This window comes from Primulina tabacum, chromosome 7 (assembly GCF_025594145.1).
Source record: "Primulina tabacum isolate GXHZ01 chromosome 7, ASM2559414v2, whole genome shotgun sequence".
Lineage (NCBI taxonomy): Eukaryota > Viridiplantae > Streptophyta > Magnoliopsida > Lamiales > Gesneriaceae > Primulina > Primulina tabacum.
This window is the reverse complement of record NC_134556.1, coordinates 34,518,582-34,538,335: the sequence shown is the minus strand read 5'-3', so window position 1 is coordinate 34,538,335 and position 19,754 is coordinate 34,518,582. Positions and strand designations below refer to the sequence as shown.

Below are 19,754 nucleotides of genomic sequence, written 5' to 3'. Positions count from 1 at the left end.
GATGACCTTATCGCCATGATTCATGTATTTTAATTTCTCCTATGATAAATGAGATATACAGGTCAAGTGGGAGAATGTAAGAAAATTGTGACCCGTAAAATAAACGTGTTGAAAATGACGACGGTCATTGCCAACAATTGTTGAAAATTTTGTACACGGCAGCCTCAAATTTTGAACATTGAGATGCGTATACAAATTTGGTTTGAATCTCGAGCTCCCAAAACACTCGGTGATGGTATGAGTGTACCTATAAATACCGAAGGCATTGAGGTCCCTAAACACACAATCTCATACAGAAAATACAATATCTAAAGGAGTGTCGAAGTGTTTAGAAGGCTTCAATCGAAAAGAAATCAGAAAAGCAGAGAAATCAAAATTTTCAATGGCCGGAGGTAACACTCGATTTAAGCTTCCGCATATATTTTTTATGTTTATGTATACGTAAAAAAAATGATTTTGAGAAAAATCCTAACATCGTACAAAACTGAGAATCTTAGTTGTGATGATAATATAGACTAATAATCGGATCGTCTGTCAGCTAAAAAAAAAAATACTCCGAGACAATGATTTTAAGAAATTTGTTTTTTTAGCAGATAACGTGGTAAGGATTATTGATTGTGTTTTTAATATAATATATAATATTTTTTAATAAATAAAAGTGCTGATGTTAAACCATTAATGTCCAATTCATAATGTAATAAATGCTAAATATTCATATAATATATATTTTGAAAATTGTTCAATAAGATATATATATATAAAATAGCTAAAAATCAATTTAAGAAGAGAAAAAAAACATGAGGGTAAGTGAAATTACGAAAAAAACGCGAATTGGAGAATCTTTTATGGAGTATCAAAATATTTACTTTTATAAATTTTTTTTATATTGAAAAATCTGAATAATTTTTTTTTTAAATTGAATAACTATTTTAAATTAAAGATAATTTTGGATTATTTATTTAATACTAGTTATTTTGCACACGCGATTCGTGTGTGTACCGTCTTTTTTATCATTATCGATAGACTAAAGTGAAATTTAACAAATTATGGAGAAATTAAATTGATATTTGAATTGTTGAAATAAAAAAAATAAAATAAAAGTGTGTTGAAATTAAAAACAAAAACAAAAAACAAAAATATAATTTTAGTATCATGTAAGGGTAAAATTGAAAAAAAAATTGATATATTTTAGATGATGGTTACTATCATATCATCAATTTTAATAAAATAGAATAGATTATTTGATCAAATTACGTGCATCTTTTATCGATATATATTATGAATTCGACACAGTTCATTCAAGGGGACACCACACCTACCCAGCATTAAATACTTCAAGCAGAAGCAAGGAGGTAGACACAGGGACCGAGAACAAAACAAGGTCAAGATTCAAAGAAATGGCGGACGCAACAGAGGAAAACGAGACGATGCAGAGCCATAGAGCACCATTTTCTGTTCAGAATCCATGCAGATTTTTCCAAGAAATCTTCAGGGCTTTGCTGGAGTGCCTAGGCCTCGACTCTTGGGGCGTGAGGGACGAAACTGGAGGTGAAAATTCAAGCAGTACTGAAGGCACTTCTTCGGCCGCAGACCCTCCAGCTGACCCACCGGCAACCACTGCCGCTACTTCTTTGGGAAGGGCGCCTCCGAGACCGGTGATCAGTCCCGGGCCAGGCCCTCAGACCAACACCAACGTCAACTAAACTTTTACTGTAATTTTCCCTTAAAAAAACATCCTTTAAGATCTTTGGTTTGCTCAGTTTCAGCCCTCGATCCCATGAATGAATCCTTAATGGTGAAGAGTTCCCTCACACAGACACCACGAAACACACACTCGTTGGGGTTTGGAAGGTTTTGGTTGTCTTTTTTCGTTTGTTATTTACTTCACGTAAGAATAAACATGTATGTGTAGTTGTTCTTGACGAGTGCGCATGATGGGTTTAATCTTAGCCACTGGTTAAAAATGTAAAATAGTTTTGGAGTATCGATATATGCCATTAGATTAAATAAGTGTTGGGTTAATCTTAACCACTGGTTAAAAATATAGAGAATAGTTTAAAAAGGCTCTCTCGCTTACTCGTATTAAACCAAAACTCAAGAAATAAATATAGAATTGTAATGAATGTTTAGTATATTAGCTCCATATATTCATGACACACGCAACGCGTGTGTCTCGATGACTAGTGTCAACTAACGATCGGTCGAGCTCCAGTTCCGACCAGTTCTTAACTGGACTGAGATATGACTAAAGTGTCACTTCCTAAGTTATAACTCCAGCATGTATAGATCATGGGAGCACCAGATATTCACTAACAAAAAAGAGTTTATGCTGAGAAACGGCCGCTAATACATATAAGCAATAGAAGCAGTCACAGTACTAAACCATATTTCTTGGTTGCTTTCAGGAATGTTTGGCAGTAACCGATTCGAATGACAAATTTAAATTCGCCCGCCGTCCGTTCAATTTTGTGTTTAACCTTTTGAATCAGTTCTCAACCGCTTTGGAAGCTACTTTTTCGAAGCCTTTCTCAACCACAACCGGAAGCTACTTTTTTCGAAAGCCACACATAAATCCCGTTTCTCACTTGTTTTTTCTTCATCCGATCCCACGCCGTCAAATCCTCTCATGTATCTCTAATGATTTTAAATTTTCGAGGTGGTTTCTCAATTTATTCTTCTTCTTCTTCCAAAATAATACGTTAAGAAAATATAATTTCCATATTAAATTGATTTTTCTAATATTATGTTTTTATTGTTAATTTGATTGAGTATAATATTTAATTATGGTTTTGCCTTTCTAGATAATTTATGTTAAGATTTTATTGTGATATAATATCTTCCTTAAGTCTAATTTCATTCTTGATAAGATTACGTGGAATATTGTATTTTTACTTTTCTAGATATTATATTTATTATAAAGATCTTGAAGATATTATATTATTGATTTAACTCTTGATTTCTTTATTTTGTAGATTTTCTTGTGAGATGAAGATTAAAAAGAAATGAGAGAATTTTAGTAGAGGAGTTCACGTATAGGATTTTCGTGGAGGTGATTTTCTTGGGAGCTTAAAAGAAAGAATTTTCGTGGGAAAAATTCAGAGAGTTTGTGTGTAGAATTTTCGTGGAGTCGAAGTGTTTTTCGTGGGAAGTTTTCGTGAAGAGTTTTCACGTGAGAAGATTTTCTTGGAGTTTTTAGTGAGAGTTTTTCTTGCGGCTTCTTACCCCGGTCAATATTCACTTCTGTGTGCACGTTCAGAAATTCAGAGAAAACCCTTTATTCGAGAAACGTGCTGTGAAGAGGGTGATAGAGTGTTGCCGTGAATGTTGAGAACATCTGCGGAGAACATCAGGGAAGAAGTTGATCGAAGATTGCTTCTCGTGGATCTACTGTTTGGCAACACGTTTTTGCTTTCTTGTTTTAGTTTTATTCTGGTTGTTTGTTTTAGAAAGCATTTGTTTTTTCAATTTGTTGAGGAAATTGATTTTTGTCATAATCACTAGTGTTAGGTTTTTGTAAACGATTGAGTTTTCTAGTGATTAATTTTTGCAATAAGGCACCGCACAAGTATTTATACTTGTGCATATTTAATCTCGTCCATCTGTTTATTTAAAGTGAATTTGTGTTACAAAATATAATATTCCGCTGCATGTTGTCCGAGATGTTGTAACATCTGGCACAACATTTATTCTGATAAAACACGAATTTACTATTTTAAATCATGTTCTGATATTCTTATTATTTCGATCATTTGTCGGACAAAATAATCCTAACAAGTGGTATCAGAGCCTACTCTTGATATACTAAGTGCTGATTTTGGTTTTTGTTTTGTTTGACAGAAATATTAAATGGATCCATCACTCGCAAACACCACACTTCGACCACCAGCTCATAAACCTCATGTCCAACAACAGTTTCGACCAAGGAATGAAGAGAAACACTGGCTGCAAGTGAACCCTTTAGGTGTTGCCCTAGGTGTTGCCACACCTGGTCGCAACATCTGCAAAAAATCAGTATGTTTGAAATCCACAACTTCTGGAAATTCGAGTGGAGATGATGAATCAGAAGCTGATGATGAAGAAATGACTCTTGAGAGTGTTCAAAAGCTTTATGAAGAATTGTTTGAGGATTGGACCAAAAGAAACAAGCTTAACTCCACTCTTGTAAAGGAAAACAGTGATCTAAGAGCCGTGATTGCCAAACTTGAAGTAATACTGATCAAAAGGACTTAGAACTGGGAAAGACCAAAGAAGAACTTCAAAAGGCAACTGAAACCTTGTCCAAGTTTAATTCGAGCACATCAAAGCTCGAATCCATACTTTCGATGGGAAGAGATGACAAGAAGGGTCTAGGGTTCAAAGACAGTGTGTTTGAGATTGGTGAATCATCAAAGTCAACTCTCTTAGTGAAAGAAAAAGATGTTACATCAACACGACCTACATCTCCAACCAAAAGCTCTCCACCAAAAAGACAACATACTACACATGTCCCTAAGAGAAGAAAACGAAGGTATGTATGTCATTACTGCTTTAAGCCTGGTCATATCAGGCCATACTGTTTTAAACTCAGGGATGATCGCATGAATCAAAAGTCGAGCCAGATGTTGCCCCGAATGTTGTCCATCATTTCCCGCAACACCTCCAACCGCCGACCTACAGTAAGACAAATTTGGGTACCAAAGGTAAAAATTCACTGTAATGTTGTTTATACTTCATTATAAACTAACACTACAGGTTACTGGTACTTTGATAGTGGAAGCTCACGCCACATGACAGGATCACGAGAACATCTCATTGATTATGTTGAACAAAAATGTGGTAGGGTAACCTATTGAGGGGGAGCTAAAGGAAAAATTGTTGGAAAGGATACATTGAATGTTGAAGGACTACCAAAGCTCCACAATGTGCTTCATGTTGAAGTATTAAATTCAAATTTGATAAGCATAAGCCAATTGTGTGATGATAATTTGCTTGTCAAGTTTGATAAACATACTTGTGAAGTTTTTGATGAAACTAACATGTGTATTATGACAGGTACAAGGTCTTCGGATAACTACTACCAAATAGGTGAGGAGCTTTCATGCAAACATGCACAAATCAGTGAACTCAACCTTTGGCATCAAAAACTCGGTCATGTAAATTTCAAAACCTTGAAGAATTTGAGTAAGTACGATGCTGTACGAGATATGCCTAACCTATCATCTAGTACACCATATGTTTTTGGAGACTGTCAAAAGGGTAAGCAAACTCGCGTGTCACATCACACGTTGCCTCACTTTGGGACAACACGTTGCCTCGAATTGCTACACATGGATCTTATGGGTCCTATGGAAGTGGAAAGTTTTGGAGGTAAGAAGTATTCATTTGTTTGTGTTGATGATTTCTCACGGTTTTCATGGATAAGTTTCGTTAGGGAGAAATCAGACACTTTCAATGTGTTTAAAAAATTGCTCACAAGGATTACAAACTTTCATAGTTTGAAGGTGAGAAGGATAAGGACTGACCATGGTAAGGAATTTAAAAACTCCTCATTCTCATCTTTTTGTGACAAGAAAGGTATTTCACATGAATTTTCTGCTCCAAAGAAACCACAACAAAATGGGATAGCCGAACGTAAGAATAGAACATTTCAAGAAATGGCAAGGGTGATGTTGACTTCAAAGTGCATTTCAAAGCGTTTTTGGGCAGAAGCCCTTAACACCGCATGTCATATTTCAAATAGGGTGTATTTGAGAAGTGGTTCGACTATGACATCGTATGAGATAATTATGGGAAAGAAGCATAACCTTAAATATTTTCATGTTTTTGGTTGTGTGTGTTATGTTTTGAATGACAGGGATCAACTTGCAAAATTTGATTCAAAGAATGATAAGTGTTTGTTTTTGGGATATGCAACTAATAGTCGAGCTTACCGCATGTTTAATTTACGAACTAGGACTATTATGGAATCCATTAATGTTGTTTTTGATGACCTTGCAGATCTCAAAAAGAAAACAGCTGAAGATGATGTGGATGAGTTTCTGGAAATTCCAATATCACTGGAAAATGCAGATGTTGCCCCAGATGTTGCAACATCTGACACAACACTTGACACTGAAGTCACTGAAGTTGAGGACGAAACGAATAACGATGATGGACAGAATATTCCAAGTAAAATTCAGAAAAACCATCCATCATCTCAAATAATTGGAAGTATGCATGAAGGTGTCCAAACTCGAAAGAAAGAAAAAGTGGATTACCGAAAGATGGCTGGACTTATTTGCATGAGCTCCTTATACTCACAGATTAAGTGAATATCTACTGGAAATTGACTTCAAACGAGGTGAGGTAGACAAAACTCTTTTTATTAAGAAATCTAAAGGTGAGAGTCTTATTTGTCAAGTTTATGTTTATGATTTCTCACAATTTTCATGGGTTAGTTTCATTATAGAGAAATCGGATACTGTGATAATTCTAGTACAATTGATATCTCAAAAAATCCAGTAAAACACTCTCGAACAAAACACATTGACATTAGACATCACTTTATTCGAGATTTAGTAAAAAAAGGATTGATTCGAATTGAATTTGTTGGTACAAATAACCAAATGGCTGACATATTCACAAAAACATTAGTTTTTGAGAGATTCTCCAACCTTAGGAAATCTCTCAGCATGTGTTCTGCCTAATCATACATAGATGTTGTCTCAGATGTTACAACATCTCGGACAACACCTAACATGCATGTGCATTTCTAGGACTTAGACATACTGCATCTGCATGCATACTGTTATATGATGTGTTATCACTATGTTGCATAAATCTTCTGGTGCACTTACAATTTTTTGTTCTATCTAAACTTAACACACTTGGATATGCTTAACAATCTGATTAAATCACAAAATAGTTGAAAGATGATCATGTACTCTATGACATTGTCTCATACGAAAAGTGACTTGAAAAGATTGAGTACAAAGAAAAATCAATTATGCATATGCTCTGTATCAGAAAAAAAGATGGGAAAAAGCTACCTAAAAGAGTCCAATGAAGACTGTGTTTTTAGTGTGGGAGCTACCTCTTCTGAATTTAATACAGAAGGCAAAAATAGAAGAAAATGGAAAAAGCTAGCTGGAGGAGTCCTAAAGAAGACCGTTCTTCTAGTGTGGGAGCTACCACTTCTATGATCAGAAAGTTGATAAGTCTCTAAGTGTGCAAAAAAATCGAAATATATTTTGAAATTGGACGTGTTGTCAGAAGATGTTGCCAACATTTGTGACAACATTTCATTTGTGAACATATCTCATATTTGTTTTCATGTTTCTATTTCTGTTACATTCTGTTATTAGGCATAAATAGGTCATGCATAAACATAACATTGAGAATATTGTTGGTCAAAAGGGTATGCGTATTTTAACAGAGAAAATTCGATGAAAATCCGGATTTTGCTAGAAATCCAATATTTGTGATTTTTGATGGTTCAGTGGTGTTAAAATCGATGTGGGTTTCAATTCTGGAAATTATTTTGAAATGATTTTGGACGCAATTATCTCAGTAATTTTGGTAAGTGATTACGGGCCAATGCTGATCTGGTCTTTTACGAGAACTTAGTTTCTGACTATCGTCTGCTATGGTGGTAGATGTCCATTCTGGACAAAAAGGGGGAGAAGACGTGACTCAAACTCAAGGGAGTGTGAATTGAAAGGATCAAATGATACCATCTATCTGATACCTTTGCTTGATTTCGTTTTTAATGTTCTGCTTTGTTAAGGTTCTGCTTCCCTGATGTGTTTCTATTTTAATGAACTTCTAATGATTTTTTTTTTTTGCAGTTGTTGTCTCAGGTGTTGCCAACACAACGAACAACACCCGTACTAACTTGATTTTATTCAGTGGGAGAAAAATTCTCATATTAAGGGGGAGTTAACTAGAGTTCAACTGAGAAATTGAGTTTGATTTGATTTTGTCCAGAAAGGCAATAAAGGGAGATTGAAGGGAAATATAATTTTCATATTAAATTGATTTCCCTAATATTATCTTTTTCTTGTTGATTTGATTGAGTATAATATTTAATTATGGTTTTGCCTTTCTAGATAATTATGTTAAGATTTTATTGTGATATAATATCTTCCTTAAGTCTAATTTCATTCTTGATAAGATTATGTAGAATATTGGATTTGATTTTTCTAGATATTATATTTATGATAAAGATCTTGAAGATATTATATTATTGATTTAACTCTTGATTTCTTTATTTTGTAGATTTCCTTGTGAGATGAAGTGAACTATAAATAAGAGAGATGAAGATTAAAAAGAAGTGAGAGAGTTTTAGTGAAGGAGTTCACGTGTAGGATTTTTGTGGAGGTGATTTTCTTGGGAGCTTAAAAGAAAAAATTTTCGTGGGAAAAATTTAGAGAGTTTGTGTGTAGAATTTTCGTGGAGTCGAAGTGTTTTTCGTGGGAAGTTTTCGTGAAGAGTTTTCACGTGAGAAGATTTTCTTGGAGTTTTTAGTGAGAGTTTTTCCTGCGGCTTCTTCCCCCCGGTCAATATTCACTTCTGTGTGCACGTTCAGAAATTCAGAGAAAACCCTTATTCGAGAAACGTGCTGTGAAGAGGGTGATAGAGTGTTGCTGTGAATGTTGAGAACATCTGCGGACAACATCAGGGAAGAAGTTGACCGAAGATTGCTTCTTGTGGATCTACTGTTTGGCAACACGTTTTTGTTTTCTTGTTTTGGTTTTATTCTGGTTGTTTGTTTTAGAAAGCATTTGTTTTTTCAACTTGTTGAGGAAATTGATTTTTGTCATAATCACTAGTGTTAGGTTTTTGTAAACGATTGAGTTTTCTAGTGATTAATTTTTGCAATAAGGCACCGCACAAGTATTTATACTTGTGCATATTTATCTCGTCCATCTGTTTATTTAAAGTGAATTTGTGTTACAAAATATAATATTCCGCTGCATGTTGTCCGAGATGTTGTAACATCTGGCACAACATTTAATTCTGATAAAACGCGAATTTACTATTTTAAATCATATTATGATATTCTTGTTATTTCGATTATTTGTCGGACAAAATAATCCTAACAATACAGAATTGATGATGTTTTCAAATCAGTGTTGCTGATTTGTAATTTATTTCCATGAAAAGAGTTCATGAAGAGAGTTAATTTATATCTTTTGGTATATATTATATGGTATTTTTAGTTTGAGAAGAGAGTTCATGAATGAGTTTAGACGGAAATTTGATAATCAATTTTGTGAGATTAATATTAATGAGTTTCATCTTCGGAAACTTGACATATTGTTGCAGGGCTCGACCTTCTACGAGGCCAAAGAGCATAATTAAAAAACCAATTTGAATATTTTTTTTGTTTATAATTAATCAATTTCGATCTTCTCTTCAATTTCATTGGAATAAAATGATATATAAAATTTTAAAAAAAGCATAATTAAAAAATCAATTTGAATATTTTTTTTGTTTATAATTGATCACGTTCAATCTTCTTTTCAATTTCATTTGAACAATTTTAAAAATAACGAGACTTTTTGAATATTTTGGAGAAGTTAAAAGAGTGAGCATTTAACTAGTTTGACGAAATCGTGTGTTTAGCTTCGATAATAATGTAATCACTCTTGGACCCAAATTATGTCAAAATCCATCTGCTGTCAAAGCCCGTGTTTTGCCAAAGTCATTCAATTGTTAAATGCCAGTAGAATACCGAAGCTCATTAAAGATCGAGTTGGTTTGAGAAGCTGGACCTCATGCATGATGAAGAAGTTGAGGAGTATGTTGACACACGATTGCGGAAGTTGATGGAGATGGTGGATTAACTTGGAAGATGAGCTAAACTGCTTGGAAGAATAAACAAGAAGGACGTAAGATCATCAAAAAAGAAGACACGACTCATCAATCAACAATTCAAGCAAAAGTGTTGTGCATAATTTCTTCAATTTTAGCTTATATTTTTTCAAAATTTTCAATTATAGTTGTAAAGATGTTCAACTCATGATGAAAATATTAAATTTGTGGTTGTTCGTGAGTTTTCCTTTCATTATCTGATTCAGGTTCCTAGTTTTTGGCAGTTTACCGAGAGAACTATAACTAACGATCGAATCGAGATCAATATCGTTTGATCGTAGAAGTCGGATTTCACAGTATTTGGCACGATTCCGTGCTTGACACACCCTTAATTTTTCTTGATAAGCAGTCATAATGGTCGCGTTCAGATATTAATTGTGATAAATTGTGTTGGTAGTTGATGATCATGACATACTATTTAATGAAAATAAAATGATAATGTTTGATAAAATTGAATGGTAAATTCACAAATAATTAATTATATTATTTATAAGATTTTGTTAATCATATCAGTAAAAGTTGTATCAACAAAAAGAAGTTTCTCGAAATTTAAGTTATTAAGAATTATTTTCGATATGTCGTAAAATAGATTAAATGGCTAGTCATGTTTCCGATTGAAAAAAAAAATTATCTGAAAACTGAATTATAAAGATTTGATAATATTTTTGCCTGAAAAAACAGCTAGACGAGTTGTATTTATGTAATTATTAAATATTTATTAACTTGTTATTTGTGTGCTTGTATATTGTTCATTATATTTGTTATTTGCGAACTAAGAACGATTTTTTACTTTTTGTTTCAGACCTTATTGAACACAAGTCCGATTGTGTATTACTGCTATGATACTCAAATTATGAGCGGAAAAAATAGAAAGTAGAATATTATTTGAAGGATGGAGATGTTCGGCACATTATAAAAAAATAGTAACAGAAAATTGGATTTCCTCCATAGGATTGAGGAAATTTGGGGCAAGAAGAAAAGTGTGAGAAACATAATTTTTTTAAAAAAAATAAAATTTAATTGTGCTTTCCTCCATAGGATTGAGGAAATCAAAACAACTTAATTTTTTTTTAATACAAAAACTAATGTGAGATTTTACAGGTCAATTATATTAAACATATATCTATTTGTGTCACTATGAAAAAAATATTATTTTTTATGTCAAAAATATCAATTTTTATTGTAAATATAAATCGAATAAACACGTATCACGAGTAAAATTTTAAATCGACACTCATCATCCGGTAACGGTAAAGTCCCTGCCTGTATCAAACACCGTGTACGAAAATGGGCGATGCTATCCCAAGCAAGAAATATAAAAGAAAGTGAAAAAATTATTATCATTAATAATCAAATTGGAAGTGCAATAATTGTGGAGCTAATGCGGAGGCCCTACTCATTAATTTCTGATGCTAATTCACATTATTACTTCTTCCTGTTCTCAAAATAACGGGAAGAAAATAAATCGAAAATATATATCTTTTTAGCATTCATTCATTACGAAGAGCCTTCTTTTCCTGTCGGGAGAAAACCGAGAACCAATCCCAACTTCTTTCTTCACTTCACCGTTTGTCTGGAAAAACCATAAACAATTGACATCTGACAAGAAAAAATTACCCAATTTCGGAAACTTTTTAGTTCAGTGGCAATAGGAAAAAGTAGAAAATATTATTATTATTTGTTGGCTTTTCAAGACTCGGCCCCTGCCTAATCTTGAGGTACCTTTCCTGTTTTTGGTTCCAGGTTTGGATTTTGGGGGTGCTTACTTATGTGGGTTCGGTTTCTTGATTTTGTTTCTTGATTATTTCGAGCGTTTGAAGCTTGGTAGGGAATTTGAGATTTGAATTTTGCTCGAAGTTTGTTTCTTGTACTATTTATTTATGGTGTTCTTTTCATTCTTCTGTAGATCCAGTGTGGAATATGAAACTCGGTGTTTCTTTTTACATGATAAGAATATGGAGTAATCGATTTTATTGTACAGAATCTGATGCGATGCTTTTTTATTTTCATTTTAATTTCGAAAAAGCTGATTCAACAAGGAAGTGGCCACCAGGGTAGTTCCTAGAGTGAAAATAGATTTAAAGTTTATTTATATTTGTTTCACAAGTAATATGTAAATTATTGAAAGCTCCGGTATCCATTATATGTGAGGTTGCATAATTGGGCCTTGGAATGAGACTATAAAATATGAATTCGACAGAAAGCTGCGCGAAATTTTTTTTTTTTTTTTTTTTTTTTTTTTTGTGACTAATCGGTACTATTGATACATCTGCATTTTGGGAAGTTGAATTTTGAGTCCCGTCAAAATTTCTTTATTTTTCTTCAGTCAATTACTGTAACTGGCGACGAAAAACATTTGATTTCCCCTGCTGTTGAGATGTTTGCATTTGGATATTGATTATGATTGACGAAACTTGTGTCTGACCAACTATGCTGTAACTAGATCGGTTATTGTTGTTTAAAGGGGACTTAATTTGCTGAGACGTTAACAGTGATAGCTTTTACTTCTTGCAAACTGCTAACTAATTGGATTGTCATATTTTGTGTTGTGGAGTGATTATGAAAGAACAAAATCATATAAGAAAAAGATGATTCGTAAATATTGTTGTAGAATTAGATTAGAGATGATTGATTGGATGATTTGGTGATTGACTCAATTTTATTAGCATTCTCTGAATGATCAAATGTGGCTTGTTGACTTTGTAATTCACCGGAGAAAGAGGAGCTGATATCTATTGTATCATCTTTTCATTTTCAAATGTTAAGTATTTTATTTTCGACATAAGCAGTTATCATTTAATGCATCATACTTAAAAACAAAGACAAAAGCTATTATTTGTGGTATCACAAATCTGCCATTTATGCCTTGAGCAAACTGTTACGAATCAGGATTCATTACTCAATGTGTCATGTAGAAGCCTTTATACTGATACTGATTAAGAAATTATATTTAATCATCATATCAGATATCAAGCAGTAAAACTTCTTTCCCAGTTTGACAATCATTGTCTGACTAAGTGATCACATAGTAGCAGGTTGATAAGAGGAACTAGTTACTTGGTCTTTTTGAAGATCACAGTACGTAGAACCATGAGCATGGATAAAGTGTCCCCCGACTGTCCGTATCCTGGTTGCTTTTTCTGTGTGATGAAGGAAGGGAACCCGAGTAAGCGCAAAGCAAGTATATTGAAGTTCTTTCGAGAACTTCCTTCACAAGATGACGATGGTCAGGTTCTTCCCATCAGTGGCCTTTGGAATACCGCCATGGCTCATCCTAATGATCCAGAGTTCATTGAGCTCGGAATTTTTGAATGCATGGCAGCACTCATTTGGAAGGGCTTAAAGAATCGCCGTTGGCTATCTCATGACCAAAATATATATATACCGTACTACGCAGCTCATATAATCGGATCATACACTATGAATATGGAAGAGTTTGCTGAAACTTCTGTGCATGCTGGGGTTATACCGGCACTGGTCGAACTATTGAGAGGAAGGTTAACATGGGTCGAACAGAGAGTGGCTGTAAGAGCACTTGGTCACTTAGCTACCTATGCTACTACTTTTTCTGCCGTATCGAGCCATGGTGAAATCTTGGAGCTGTCAATGCAACTGGCTATGAGTGCCTTGGAAATTGTTTATTCTCACTTTTACCAGTATGTTGACAGGAGGCTTAGTTATCACTGTGATCTCCTTACTCGTGGCATGGGTGGTGTTGAAATGGAATCGAGGAAGGCAGAGGAATGGGCTAGTCAGCTGCAGTGCTGGTCTTTACAACTCATCAATTGTTTTGCTTTCAAACCTGAATTTCTTCCTACAATTTGCCAACAAGAATTTTTAATAAAGCTTCCGGGTATGTGGGGTGGACTTGTTAATGAAAATTCTCCAGCCGGGATTGGATTGCTACGAACAATTTGCCATCATAAGCTTGGTAGGGGCCCGGTCTCTAGCTGTCCTGGAATTATAGATGCTTTGTGTAACATAGCACGATCATCGGATGACTGGCAATATATGGCTATCGACTGTCTTCTTTGGTTGCTCCAAGATCCTAATACATGTCATAAGGTAATTTCTCCATTTGATTATTGCTCCATCTCATGTTGGTATTAATTTTTTTTTTATTCTTCTCTCTATTATGTTTCTAACTAGACTTTTTAACTGCTGAATTTTATGTGTCGAAATTTGATGAAACAAATTTTTATAACTGATAAATATTGATTTACATTTGTTCATATATTTCAAGTTATGCATGTTTGAGTAGGAATTGGACATTTGAGGGAAAAAATTACATTGCAATGCTGTTCTGCAAAACACTCGGACTAAAATGCTCTTACTCTGTGAACAGTGGATACTTCAAGTGGTCTCCTCTTACATCTTAAGAAATGTTAATGCTGCATCTCCCACTTCATAAATATCTGATTGGCTAGATGCTAAATGTACATCATAACTAGATGCATAATAGCTGATGAAGGTTAAAAAAACAAGTGAATAATTAAAAAATCTACGTATCTGAAATGACGATGAAAGAGTAGGAAATTGATATAAAAACACTCAACTTATATAAGAGCTTTTAGCAAAAAGAAATCTACGTATCTGAAGTGACGATGAAAGAATTGGAAATTGATATAAAACACTCTAAACTTATATAAGAGCCTTAAGCATAGAGAAGTAAAGGTGGGTGCTTATCTACAGTTTCCTTTCCTTATACTGGTTTCTATAGATAATGACGTCTTAGTTTAGAAAAAAGGACAGAACAGAACTTCCAAGATGTGATTTAACTGATTAGTTTGACCCAGAACATGTAAAACATTGATGTGGTCATGTTTGCCATATTTCAAGCTGATTTTGTATGTGTACTAAGTTCGACAATTGATGATTACAGGACACCTTGAAGTTTGATTTTGAATTTCAGATTGAAATTGTCACACGTAGGGGCACTTGACTTCTATTTAGTCACTTTGGAGGGGATTGTTCCCCAAATCAAGCTTTATTCAGGATTTATGTACCCTAAGAATTACCATTACACAGTCTAAGTCGAATTTTCTTCTCTAAGAATAACAGTTTCATTAAATACTAACCTTAAAAATTGTCTCACAATCCTAACAAGGCTTCGTAAAGGAATTTGACCAAGATTGCAACTAATATTGATTAGGATAAATTCAAACTGATAATAGATGCTATTCTGTAGCCATATCACATTATCGGATGTTGAGGTCCCCCAAACTGTAGAAAATATTAAGACTTGTGATTCATTTCTAAGACTATGGATTGAGCAAGGACATGGTCACAGTAGGAATCTATCGAATGTTGGCGAGGTTCTTGATTAGATAACTGAGAGTTCTTGAATACTAGTTTAATGATTCTCCAAGACAGCTAGCTAATGAATGTTTCAAGCTTGCTTGAAATAAAACTCAACGCAAGCTTTAGCTTTTGTTTATCTTGTTCAGAAGTTTGTGGGCTTTTTTTTTGAGGTTTAGTCGTGTTAACTTTTCAAAAATATTCAACTCGATTTGACTTGTTTTTACCACTCTGAACCACCTTGATCCCATAAACACACCTGTACTGCTAACAGGATATCTTGTTAAGTACACGATCTGCAATTCACCTGGCAAACCAAATTGAATTCCATGAATCAAACATTAGTCTCATTGTGTTTAAAGTACTTTTGTTCTTAAATTGGGCTATAAATAATTAATAGCAGCTAATTACGGAGCCATAAGTTACTATGATCCATCGTGTTAAGAAGGGAAAATATGACGCGAGAAGCGTTAGGATAGATTCGAAATTTCTAAAATTGATATGCTTTATAAATTTAAATTTTCCTGGTTTTGAAACAATCTTTAACCGATTCTTATACTGTTGCGCACTAATTGTGCAGGTAATGGATAAGGCGGTGCCTACACTAATTGACTTTGCAGAAATAACTTCATTAGGTGAACACAAGAAACTTGGGGATTCGATTGTAAATGTTCTACGAGAATGTATTAAGTCATCAGGAACAGGCAGGACTTCAGTCAGTACCCGGGCAAAAGAACAAGTTGACGAACTATTTGATTCTCGACAAAAGCTGAAATGGGAAAAGAACATGGCAAAAGAGGATCTCCATATAAAACAAGCAGCTGCTTTAGTGGTTAAACTCGAAGGAAATTCTTTATTTTCTGCACGTGATATTTCCGGTGCCGCTTCCAAGTATTCTGAAGCATTGTCTTTGTGCCCGATGAGGTCAAAAAAAGAACGGGTGGTATTATATAGTAATCGAGCTCAATGTCATCTTTTATTACAACAACCTTTAGCTGCTATAAGTGATGCTACCCGGGCACTTTGTCTGAACAACCCTGTTAATCGTCATGCCAAAAGTTTGTGGAGGCGAGCACAAGCTTACGACATGTTGGGATTGGCCAAAGAAAGTCTGTTAGATGCTATTATGTTCATAAATGAGTGCTCCCAATCAACTGATCCTGACCTTTCATTGAGGCAAAACAAGGTCCCGGATTATGCAGAACGTTTAGTTAAGAAACAGATGCGCGCAGCATGGTTATTTAGGGAGGCTGCTATTAAACATGGTGGTGTTCAATGTGAAGGCGACCCTGGAGATATTCGCGGCCATGAAAGTGACGATTCTGAGTGGGAAACAGCTAGTGAAAGTGATGTAGAAAATGATGGTAAGGATGAACTAGGTGATGATGATGGTGAATGGAAAAATGAGCTTGAAAGGAAAGATAGACATCACAAAGCTTCAATTAAAGGTATGACTTGTCATTAGGTTTTGGTTTTAAATCATATATCATATCTTTATAAGTTGGCTAAACATTTTTGTAGTTATTTTACAATGCTACTTGTATTTAATCATAATTGGTCCTGTCACATTTAATGCCACCTGGCCCGTGCGGAGTATTATGCATACTTGCAATCTCAAAATGTTAGCAGATTCTGGCTAAGAGTTTGGTGTTAACTTATCCCGTTTTCTAAGGCAATAGTTTTTGTGCTCCAGATTGTTCTTTTCTTTAAAGGGCTAATTCTCCTCACGCTACATTAACACACTTTCTCCTATGTTGACAACTTGTCAATGTAGCGTGTGCTCTGTTATATTGGGAGAAAATTCAAATTTCACGTCTAATATTTCTGAAGCTGCGAGTAACACTTTGACTGTCCAATATAATTAAATTTATCTCCATGCACTAAATGTTTTGTCGCAATAAGATGGTGTTTCAGAGACCAACCTGCTCTGAGTGGTTCGGTATCAAAGTTGATTTAATGCTACTTTGGTAATTATCTTTCTATTGTCGACAATGCAAAATGTCCATCAAAATGGATGAGACACATGAGTGATGCATTTGATCTTATCATAAGTCACGTCCCGATCTCAACACAAATCATATAAAGGTTTAATGTCTTAATTGCTTTTCATCCACATGCGTTCAATACGCTTGTTGTGCTCAATATGCTTGTTGTGCTTTGAAAACGTAGATGAGAGTTGTTATTGAACTGCATCAAACTTTTAACTGATGCAGACTTGAAGCATGGATACAATTTGCAGCTTACCGAAAATGAAACATAATTCATGTATGGTTAGTAGGTTATAAGTGACACCAAATCTTGAAAGCTTGCGAAGGGCATATTGAAATCTGAAGATCGTGGCATCAAATAATAGGTGCCGTGTCTTCGAAGGACGTATGGGAGAAAAATGGCCATCTCTGCTGGTTTCTTTGTGGTCTAAAGTGCATTATGGGCAATGTTTCTGGTTTGTGCATCATTTTTCAGTGCCATGATTTGATTCAAGGAACTGTTCGTGGTTTTAGAGACATTGGTTCTTCGTATCCATGAGATTTTTCTTTATGTTTATTCGATTGTATTATGCTGAGTTGTGTGTGTATAGACTATATATGAGCTTGACTAAGAGATTTTTTATGCCTTTGGTTGTTATTTGATCTACTGTTCTCATTAAAATTTCAAATAGGGGTTTCTCTTTAGTACTTCTTAAAATAATATAGAACGAATGAGATTTTTTAAAAGAGAGAATATATGTTTAGATGCTGGAATGGGGCTTTGAATACAGGATGTTCAAATATATTATTTTTAAATTGAGAAATTGATTATAAAATCAATCACACCTACACACACACACACACACACACACACATACATATATAAAACTTTCACTATACACTCCAATTCAAAGCAGCCTTGATTACCTAACAAATATGGATTATATATATAAGAATAAAAACGGGCCTTTGGAAGCCTATGGATTTTTTTAACCCTGGCTGGTATAAAATGTGGTGGCAGAGTAAAAAACTGAAATACACCTCATTCTCTTCAAACATATGGAATTCCATGGGAGAGTAACTACGTGGTTGTGGTGGCGGAGCCGGTGGGTGCGGCCGCCACCTCGGACACACAAATGTATCTCATCAATATTCTATGTTACATGACTAATTTTTAAGGATATGTTAATAATTTTTGGTGTCGCTTTGACTAGATAAATCTGAAAAGAAAAAAACAGGAAGTTATTACTCTACGGATCATTTTTGACTTCTCAAATGATCAAATCCCAAAATATGTTGGCAGTTGTATGCAGAGTAGTTCGGCTAGTTTCCCAATATTTTACATGATATAAGTTCCCAAAAGGAGGAGTCACTGGTTGGGGTGAGCAAAACTTCGGTTAAACCGAATTAACCGAGCTAATTCGAAAATTCGATTCGGTTATTTCGAAAATTCGATTTTCAAATTTAAAAAATTCGGTTACAATTTTCAAAATTTTGAAATCGGTTAACTGAATTAACATATATAATAAATACTATTATTTAATAAATTTTTATTATTTATCAATTTTTATATATATTTAAATTTTAAAATCAACTCTAATTTTAATATAATTCTAAACACCTTGGCTTTCTCGTTCCCACTTCTCTATTCTCCACTCTTGACTTTATCCGTCGTCCACCCATCTCTCATCACCGGTCGAGACGATTCCGCCCATGTTATGTTATTTTATAAAAAAAACATGTATTAATTGTATTCAAACAAAACTTATACATTTTGTGATGTGTGTGATTTTACATTTTTATGCATCTGTATAGACTGTAGTGTTCAAGAAAAATTACATATATAACTAAAGTTAAATCACAATTTTTTTTTAAATCTAATCGGTTAATTCGGTTACCGACCAAATTAACCGATTTTATTTCGGTTCGGTTTTCATCGGTTATGAAAATTATTTCGATCGGTTCGGTTCGATTATGGTTAATTCGATTACCGCACCGACCGAATGCTCACCACTAGTCACTAGTAAACGTTATTATCATTTCACTTCTCGAATTTCAAAAAACAAAAAGAAAAACAATATAAATTACGCCACATGGAGAACTCTGAACTCCTGTCTATATCTTATTGATTTGAATATTATCGTTTTTTCAGTCTTTATATTTGGTTTTGAATGAAGAAAAAAGAAAAAGAAGTGGTAGCAGTGGGGTGCTTATTAGGGTTATGTGGCTTCTTCTCCGAAGGCTGCAGCCTGGCAAGATCAATACTCTCCAAGCTAAGCGGCAGGAAAACAACACTTGAAGGTGAACGGTAGCAACCATTTCTCAGCAACTGGATGGTGGAAACGGAGGAGTGCCACCGTTGCAGCTTTACGCGGCGGGGATGAAACAGGTGTAGGAATGGGAATGTAGGGAAATGTTAGAAATGTAATGAAAAATCAGTGCTCGACGTGTGCGTACGTTATTATATATATACTTTAGGATGTTGTATTAAAATTATATGGTTTTGTTTTTTAAATTTTTTGGATTTTTATAATAGTTAACATTTGAGTTTGGATAATATTTATATAAGATTGAGATAATGTTAACTCGTTAATAGATCGTATTTCTTCCATTCGAATGTTTGATAAAAAAAAATCATCCGATTACATCTAACGG

At 34.3% G+C, this 19,754-nt stretch overlaps 1 protein-coding gene across 4 annotated transcripts; it reads left to right on the top strand.

The window, feature by feature from the left end:
- The first annotated feature begins 11,311 nt into the window (after positions 1–11,311).
- Positions 11,312–17,764, top strand: LOC142551416 (uncharacterized). Of its 4 annotated transcripts, none has more exons than XM_075660648.1 (4): positions 11,312–11,552; positions 12,870–13,899; positions 15,713–16,580; positions 17,346–17,764. In XM_075660648.1, exons 2-4 carry the CDS (start codon positions 12,925–12,927, stop codon positions 17,390–17,392), a joined length of 1,890 nt encoding a protein of 629 aa, XP_075516763.1. In that variant the 5' UTR covers positions 11,312–11,552; positions 12,870–12,924; the 3' UTR covers positions 17,393–17,764. The 4 variants fall into 4 exon arrangements, with proteins under 4 accessions (XP_075516763.1, XP_075516761.1, XP_075516762.1 ...); XM_075660646.1 differs by having other exon boundaries at positions 12,867–13,899; XM_075660647.1 differs by having other exon boundaries at positions 12,864–13,899.
- Positions 17,765–19,754: the final 1,990 nt, after the last annotated feature.